A 9577-nucleotide genomic window follows, 5' to 3' on the forward strand; every position below is an offset into this window, starting at 1 on the left:
CTGGAGCGTCGCAGGCATCTCTCACAGAGCAGGACGCAAGAATAGATTTGGGGAACGTGCGCTCAAGGATCATATTTTGAACCTAGTGGTCCAGGGGGATAGGGGTACAGAACCCGGGATAGCGCAAGCCGGTGGTAATTAGGTACAAAGACTGAGGGGCAGGTAACTATTAAAAACAAGCTCCAGTTTAGGTCGGACCTTATCTTCCCAGTATAAGTCCTGGATCACAATTTGAGACTACCAGTTTGCTTTTTACGGGGTACTCTTTGCCAAGGTGTAGAGCAGCTGAACAGTAGAATTTGGTTCTTACGTTTTTGAGGGATTCAAACTTCAGAGAGATACCTTCTCTACTCCTTGCTCCCCTGCCTGGTATGAGCAAAATCCCCACACCGGGGAGAAAGGTCTGTGCTGTACTATGGGAAAAGCTGTGGTGACAGGGTACTCCAAGTCTGTCCTCCGAGGAGTCCTGGCCAACAGGTTGTCTATGAGAGTGTGTGGGTGCTGGGGAGGGGGCTATGGAATGAGACTTCCTCACCCAGTTGTCCTGCGAGGTTTCTTTGCCCAACCAGGCATGCTACAGGCTCACTGGAACTTCCAGCAGTGCACTTGGCTGAGGAAAAAACAATGGTGAAGGGAAATGACATGACCAGTGTCAAGCCAGGATGCCAGGAAGTTAGAGGGAGAGGCAGGAGCAGAGTCTGGGTCTGTGGGCTCACAGAACCTGGAACTGCTGCAGGGTGACATCATTTTCTCTTGCAGAGAGGCATCATGGGGTTCTGGAAGTTCTCCCCCTTCCTGGTCCTCAGCATCCTGGTCCTGTACCAGGTGGGCATATTCCATGCAGCGCCACTCAGGTAAGAGCCCGGCTAGGAGTGCTCCCATCTCCCATAGCCCCTGGTATCATACAAGCCTGTATTCTGAGTTGTGCTGTGCTGTATCTGGCTCTTGAAGGGTGGGTGGGACGATCGAGGGGTCAGAGATGGTTCATTGAGAGTTGGGACAGCCTCATGCCCTGTTCATTGAGAGCTGGGGTGGCCACATCCTTGGGGGAAGTGGCAGAAATCAGGAAACCTGGTTGCTTATCCCGGGTAGGGATCAGGCAGGGACTCAGAGCCTGTGCTGGGATTGCTTCTCTTTCCCAGGTCGCGCTTTGCTGGTCGCTTTGATCCTGCTACACTCACTGAAGAGGAATCGCGCCTCCTACTGGCTGCCATGGTGAATGACTATGAGCAGACGAAGTCCCGTGAGCTGGATGGGCAGATGACTGGGGGCTCCAGGTGAGGTTCCCTGCCCCCTGGGCACAGGACATCCCCTCCCTATTTTCATGCCAATGAAGGACTATAATGGAGCCACCTTTGGGTTTTCTGACACCCTTGGAAATGTCTATGGGGAGTTTCCCTAATGACCTATGATTTTCTGCTATGATGACTGTTTCTAGCAGAAATACTTAAGACTCACTGGTGCCTCTCAGAACAGTAATTTTCCATAATGATCCCATGGGGCAGCACCTGCACTCAACCTCTCACTGACAGGCTTTCTCTTTTTCTCCTTCCTGCAAATCAGCATCACTGCCCAGAAGAGATCCTGCAACACTGCCACATGCATGACCCATCGGCTGGCAGGCTTGCTGAGCAGATCTGGGAGCATGGTGAAGACCAACCTGTTGCCCACCAAGATGGGTTTCAAAATTTACGGTGGGCGCCGCAGGAACTATTGGATCTAAGCAGTGAAATGATTCTAGGAAGAAGGTGACTGCCCTTTATACTGTCAGATGGGAGGACAAATGACTGGGTATTGCAGGGGTGGGTTACAATTGTGATTCTTCTAGCACTTGAGTTTGAAAGGTAATTATCCTATCCTTTTGGAATTTACTCTACTATGTCCATACATCTGAATTCACAATTGGGTGTAAATACTGTGTTTTTCCTCTACCAATTCTATGACCATGGACCAGACCCTCCCTGTGCCTCAGCTTCCACATGTAACCTGAAGACAACAGTAGTACCTACCTGTTCTAATCAATATAAAAAGTAATCGGGATAATTCATGACAAGAGCCTCTCAACTAATGAGTAATTAAATACTAGCTTTTTTTTTTCTACCTAGGTCACCATGAAGCTGAACTCTACTTCTTTTCATCTGCAATGAAAGCAACTTACTAAAAAATAGCATGAATGATACACATGCATGCATGCTTGTTGATACTGAAAACACTCTTCTCCCTGAAATAAACTAAATGCAGAATAAAACATTGCAGTTACCTAGTATGCATCTTTTTTATATTTGATTCTGTATCCAATCAATATAACTCACGATTCATTGGTTTATCTGGTAGCAAAGCTGAGCCCTGTCAGTCAACCTGTTGATGGTCGCAGCTCTACTAAACCTCAGGGGGACATGAAATCACTGCCTTGTGGGGGTCTGGGGACACATACTAATGCTGTGCCTCAAGGGAACTCTTCACGTAAAGAAATGTTCTCATTGTGCACTTCATCCAGGTAAAAACCTGTATTTTCAATACACTTAAAAGGAGTCCCTGCTGCTATTTTTGCTGTTTTTCCCATGACAATCTCAGGGACCTGTGAACACTTTGTTGACCAGGCTGGCTCAAATGAGGCAAAGATAACATGCTCGGGGTGGGTCCTCAGTATCCTGTACCCTCAGTGTCTAGGGAAACACCCTTATAGGAATTAGAACCCCCCGGCATCTCAAAGAGACATTGACACTTAATTTCAGAGACTACCCTGGTCCCCAGCCCCAGAAGTTACCTGTTCACTTCTCTCTGACTCAGGCTTGCCCCTACCAATCCATGCCTTTCCTCCCCAGGATCACCCTTTCATATACCCCATAGCCTACAAAGCCCTTTAGAACAATGGCTCACAGTATGAAATGGGATCACAGACTGGCAGACTTGGAAAGATCATCAGATGACATCGAATCCAACTTTTTACTCTCTGAGGTGCAGAGAAGAAGAGTGCATTGCTTAGGGTCCTCCAATAAGTTTAGCAGAGAATTCCTATATTTAACAAATAACTGAGTATCTGCTATATGCTTGACACTATTTGAGATGCAGGAATAGAGCGATGAACGGAACAGACGAAACTCCCTGCATTCATGGAGCTTATATTCTAACTGGGGGAGACTGAGGTGATACATGCTATGGAATCAGAGACACTCAGTATTGGAAGGAATGTGGGATGTCATAGGGTCTAGATGCTTATTTGATATAGGAATTTCACAGCTTCAATATCCCTGGGCATCTGCAGCAAGTGCCAGTGACCAGCTTCTGACTATAACTTCCAAGGTGACTGGGCAGCCAGTTTCACTGGTAGAAAGTCAGTAAGTGGGGATTTTTAGTTAGAAAAGTCATATCCTCCTACCTACTGTCTCTATTATTTCCCCTGAAGCACAAAGAATTATGAGCCTTGCTCCCATTTGGTCTACATTAAACATTAGACCCCTACCTTAGCCAAAAGATACAGCAGGCCATGTTTCCCTTAGAAATAGAATACTCCATTGACTCTCTACTTCAAGGAGTAAACACCTGGGTCATTGCAATGGCTTACAGGGTCTGAGTTTATCTTCCTATCATCACCAGTCCCATTACTGCCTCTTCTGACATCCTACTTCTCCTTCACACTGGCCTTCTTACTACCCCTTATGCTATATTCACAGGCACCAGCACCCTTAGTTGTTTCCACCTGCTGGTACCTTTCTGCAGAGAACTCTTACCCAGTGGCCCCATTGCCTCTAGATCTTGACTCAAATATCACCTACCCTGGCTATCCTTTGTGAAATTGTACCTCAGCACAGCAACACACCCCAGCACTCTTCTTTGCTTTTTTATTTTTACCTATTTACCACTTATTATGTACTGTCATACTATATACTTTATTTAGCTAATTTATTAAGTGTAGCCCATCCTGTAAACAATGTAAGTACCATATAGACAGGAATATGGCTATTTTGTTAATTGCTCAATCCCCTACACACATAACAGTATGCCTGACACAAGGCAGCATTCAATGAATATTTATTGAATGAATGGAGTTAAGTCGTCTTCTCTTTTGTGTTGTAGTCAACTGTCTGGTTCCCTCTGGGCCTGAGGTACCACATGATCTGACCCATCTCATGTCTCTGTCCTCTAGTCAACTAGCCCATGGCTTGTTTTACTCCCAGCTTCCTCAGGGCTTTTGCACTTTTAATTTTTTTGCCTAAAATCTTGTTCCCCAAATGTCTACATGTCTGATTCCATCTCTTCCTTTAGAATTCTGCTGAATCACCTCAGAGAAGACTTTTCTGACCACCATATTCAAAATTACATTCCTTCTCAGATGACTCTCTGTCATCTTATTCAGCTTTATTTTTTATCTATAGAACTTAACACTATGCAAAATGTTACATACTTATTATTTTTTCTTTTTTGTCTATGTCCTTCTCCCAGCATGTAACTCTATGAAGGAAGTTACATGTATCCTTGGCTAGATCCCTGGAGCTTAGAATATTTCATAGAACATGACAGGCCATCAATAAATATTTGTTGAGTTAATAAGTAAATTATAAAATTATGCAGTGCTCTGATTTTGTTCTCTGAGTTCATCTTTAACCATTGATATGTTATGAGATATGGAGATCTCACATTTAAAGTAGTCTATAATTTTTGTATTGATTTTCACTTTGATTCAAAAGTTATATAGAAGAGCATTTAAAAATTTAAATTAGCTTTTAAAATTATACTTCACTCATTCAGTTCCAGGTTTTGCACTGAGGTTTAAGAAAGTAGTATCTACTAATTTTTACTTGGGAAATTGAGATTTTTCTATGAGGTTTATTACATGATCCTTACCCATAAATGATTAAAAGACATCAGAAAATAAGTATTTCTCCCCAGATATAAAATTTGGTAGCTGTATCTACTTACCCAGATATCTTTGTGGATATGTAATTAAATTGATGAATTACATTATTCATATATATATTTTTTTGCCTGAGTGGAGGGCAATAAAGTTTCCAAGTATTATTTTGTTTCTGTGAATTATCCCTCACATTTCTAAAAAATTTTAGTTTACATATTTTGAATTTATTTTATTTTTAAAGTCATCTTACATAAGATATAAATTACCTAATAGAAAAATCACATACTTTATATTTCTATGAGTCGTACCAATGTGTATCACATAACCCACGTAACCACCACCACAAAAAAAGTTATGGCATATTTCCATCATCTAGGAATGTTTCTCATTGGACTCTCAAGTCAGCATCTCCCAAATTTCTTCCCCTCACAATCACTGACCTGATTTCTACCACTGAGGCTTTATTTCCCCAAAAGTAAATAGATAGATAGATGGTATGTTAGCTATTATGAATGACACTCTTATGAACACTCATGTGCAAGTATTTCTGTGAAGCGCTGAAGTTATTACTCTTAGAAGATAGCTAGAAATGGCATGATAAATGTGCATATAATTAAACTATTTTTAAAAAATGACTTTGTCATTTTATACTACAGCAGAAGTGTATGATCATTGAATTTACTCCGCACATCCTTGACAATGCTTGGTATTTTTTGTCTTTTAAATTTCAGTCATTCTTACGACTCTGTATCAGTATCTCATTGTGGGTTTTAATTTTTATTTCCCTAATGACTAGTAAAAATTAAACATCTTCTCATGTGTTTATTGGCTATTTGTTTATCTTCTTTTGTGTAATTTCTGTTCAAATACTTTGCCCATTTTTTTTTTAAATTGGGCAGCTTCTCTTCTTATTGAGTTATAGGAAATCTTTTATATCCTAGATAACAGTCCTGATTCCTTTGGAGGCATGATTTCACTCACCTGCTCACATTTCTCTCCCTCTTGGACTACTTCCTCTGTGAGAAGCCAGATGTCATGTCATGAGGCCATTCAAGCAGGATATGGAGTGGTCCATGCATTTAGGAATGGAGGTCTCTGGCCAATAGCCAGTGAGGAATGAACGCCTGTCAACAACCAAGTGACTGAGTTTAGAAGTGGATTCTCTAGCCCTATTTGAGCCTGGAGATGACTGCAGACCTAGCTAAGAGCTGGAAGGCAACCTCAAGAGACACCCTGAGCCTCTCCCAGATAGCCTACCATCAGAAACTGTGTGAGATAATAAATATTTGATCTTCTGAGCTGCTAAGTTTTTAGGTAATAGATAGCTAATATCCACCCAAATCATGATTGCTTTAGTTCAATCACAAAATCTGGAAAGCAGGTTCAAGGGAAGTTGGCTATATGAGCAGACCTGAGTTCAAGTTGGAAGCCACAGTTCCCAGAAAGGATGTATTGTCAGATTTCTCTCCCCTGGTTCCCAAGCCCAGATCATATTAGGTGCAATGGTATAAGTGGCTTCTACTCCAAACAAAATTAAGTCCTTCTGTTCCTCTTCATTACTGGGTGCTTTTTACCAGCACTCTCCTTCTCTCTCTGAATTCTCAATGCTCTTCATCCTATAGCTATTTCATATCATTTTTTTTCTGCCTCTAAGATTCTCATGTTAGGAAGAAATCATTAAGATTATGTAGACCAACCTTCATGACTGAATTACTTTATAACACCCCCAAGTGGTCCTCTAGCTTATTTTCAGAAATTGGATGTCACTATCTCCTGAGGTAGTTTACTCTTTCTTTGGATCACTTTGGCTCTTCGAATATTTTTGCAATGGTGAGCAGAATTCACTTTCTCCTCTCTCCTTCTTCACTTGGTTCTCAAGAGAGTCATACTTGGGCAAACTCTTCAGGAAGAGTTGGCTATGAGTGAGACCAGACTTCTGAAGCAAAGACTGAGTATTAATTGTTGGGGTTTTAAAGAAATCATATTTTCTTTAATATGAAGTCTCTAGTTGGACTTCCCTTTTCTCTGTCACAATCAGATTCCCAGTGCTCAAGCCCCAAAGATTTCCCTACAATCCCTATGGGGCAAGACCAGAGTGGGGACTCCCAAGAAATGACCCATAATGCCAGGAGATCTGGATGGCCACCATGGGCTCTCTTTCCCAGCTGGAGGAACTGTAGGCTCAGGGGAGACCTCTCAGGATGGTGCTGCCCCAGTCTGGGGGAGAGGCAATGCACTTGGCATGCAGCCACTACTCTTATTCTTCTGATGCCATCTGTTTCAGTCTCTGTGGCACAGCGCGGGTGCTTCAGCCTCATCCCCATGTTCTAGGTTTCTCTCAGTGGTGACTTATCCATGAATAGTTGTTAGTTGTTCTTCTTGTGAGGGGTAGTGAAATCAGGAACGACATATTCACCATGTTGGTGATGTTACTCTCATCAGCGCTGTAGTCTTGAGGTAGAATTTCTTCTTCCTCAGGGAAATATCTGTTTGTTTTTAAAGGCCTTCAACTGATTGGGTGAGGCCCACCCACATTATTGAGAATAATCTTTACTTACAATCATCCTATTAGTGAACTACAAAACATACCATCCCAGCCAAAACCTAATAAATGTCTGACTGAATAACTGTGCATTATACCCTTTTTCAGACGACACATAAAACCAAACAGCATGAGGAACTATTATTCCAGGGGATGAACTGCCCAAAGTTTGGACATTAGGCATAAGCGATGTGACTTACCAAATACTAAAACTATAGATGTATACAGTAGATAAGTGATTTCTATCTGCTGTTGTGGCTGAGGGTATACAAGGTAATTAGGCCACAGTTCAGTGCTCCTTTCTCCTGTTGGACATCTCACTCTACCAAGCTATCCCTGTGCAAAAATAAGTGAAGTAATGGGCTGCCAAGTCCCCCAACTTATATCCTTATCTCTTGTATACCTCTGGCATTTCTTATTCACAGCCTCAGGAGTAACACAAAGTTAGAGGAAGCTAGAACCAAGGACTTGGACCCAAGTTATTCTCACCAGTTCTAAACCTGCAGCAGCCTGGGGCCAGAGATGCTGCAATTCTGGAAACTCTCCAATGATGCCAATGCTGCTGGACTGAAGACTACACTTAGAGCAGCAAGGTTGATCACATTTTGATCATTGCTCTGATTAATGATAATATAGTTGGTAGACATTTTGTCTCCTCTCATATATTCTAAGAATCTTAAGAGTAGGGGTTGTTTAGTTTTTCTTCGTAGTCTTCAGAGTGCCTCACATAGCACTCAGTACTTAGAGGATGCTAATAACTTAATACTTGTATTTTACAAAAAAAAAAAAAAAAGAAAATGATGCATAGATTCCTTACACAAGCTATTAAGAGTTAAGTGTACCTGCACAGTGAGGAGAACTTAGGAAACTGTACACTGATCTTGAGCAGAGAGAAAGTTTGGAATCAAAAGGGGTCAGGGCCAGGAAAAGGGGCCTTGAGCCAATCCCTTAGATGAAGATCCAGAAAAGAGATGGGATCAAGAATCACCTTTTTGTGCTTGTTGGTTTTCCATTCTCAAGGTTTTGATCTTTCTTTTTATACCAAAGAGAAAGCCTCAGGTATTGCTAACTCATCTTTAATACCTAACACAGCTGATTCTTCCATTAAAAAATTTTTATTGCAATATAATATACATAAAATTTACTATCTTAACTATTTTTAGTTGTACCATTCAGTGGTATTATATACAATCATAATATTGTGTGACCCTAACTTCCATCCATCTCCATAACTATTTTCATCTTGCAAAGCTGAAACTCTGTACCCATTAGACACTAACTCCCCATCCCCACGACTCCCAGACCCTGGCAGTACATCATTCTGCTTTTTGTTGCTATGAATTTCACTATTCTAATTACCTCATATATGTGGAGTCATACAGTATTCATCTTTTACTGAATGGTTTATTCACTTAGCATAATGTCCTCAAGGTTCATCTATTGTTCATCATATTTAAGAATTTCCTTCCTTTTAAAGGCTGAATAATATTCCATTGCATGTGTTTACTATATTTTGTTTATCCATTCATCTGTCAATGGACACGTGGGTTGCTTCCACATTTTAGCTTTGTGAGTAATACTTCTATGAACATGGGTGTACAAATATCTCTTTGAGATTTAAAAATGATTCAATAACCATAGCAGTTACAGAATTATTAAGATTTCCTATTTCTTTGTGATTTAGTCGCAGTAGGTTTTGTGTTTCTAGGACTATGTCCATTTCATCCATGTTATCTAATCTATTGGCATACAATTTTTCATAGTACTCTCTTACAATCTTTTTTATTTCTGTAGAATTGGTAGTAATGTTTCCACTTTAATTTCTGGTTTTAGTAATTTGAATTTTCTCTCTTTTTTTTTCTTAGCCCATCTGGTTAGAGGTTTGTCAATTATGTTGATCTTTTCAAAGAACCACCTTTTGGTTTCATTAATTTTCTCTCTCTCTTTTTTTTGTTTTCTATTTCAGTTTTCTCTGCTCTAATGTTTATTATCTCTTTTTTTTCTGCTAGCTTTGCACTTCGTTTTTTATTTTTTTAGTTCTTGGAGTTGTAGAGCTAGTTTGTTGTTGAGACTGTTCCTATTTTTTTTATTTAGATATAATTGTCATGCAACATTGTGTACGTTTAAGGTGTACAATGTGTTGATTTGATACATTTATATATTGCAATATGATTGCCATT

At 40.6% G+C, this 9577-nt stretch overlaps 1 protein-coding gene across 1 annotated transcript; it reads left to right on the plus strand.

Annotated features, from left to right (window-relative positions):
- Nucleotides 1-768: 768 nt before the first annotated feature.
- LOC102538514 (calcitonin receptor-stimulating peptide 1-like) lies at nucleotides 769-1723 on the plus strand. Its single transcript, XM_006209337.4, has 3 exons — nucleotides 769-854; nucleotides 1143-1277; nucleotides 1564-1723. Exons 1-3 carry the CDS (start codon nucleotides 769-771, stop codon nucleotides 1721-1723), a joined length of 381 nt encoding a protein of 126 aa, XP_006209399.1.
- The last annotated feature ends 7854 nt before the right edge of the window (nucleotides 1724-9577 follow it).

The sequence above is a fragment of the Vicugna pacos genome, chromosome 10 (assembly GCF_048564905.1).
Source record: "Vicugna pacos chromosome 10, VicPac4, whole genome shotgun sequence".
Classification (NCBI taxonomy): Eukaryota; Metazoa; Chordata; class Mammalia; order Artiodactyla; family Camelidae; genus Vicugna; species Vicugna pacos.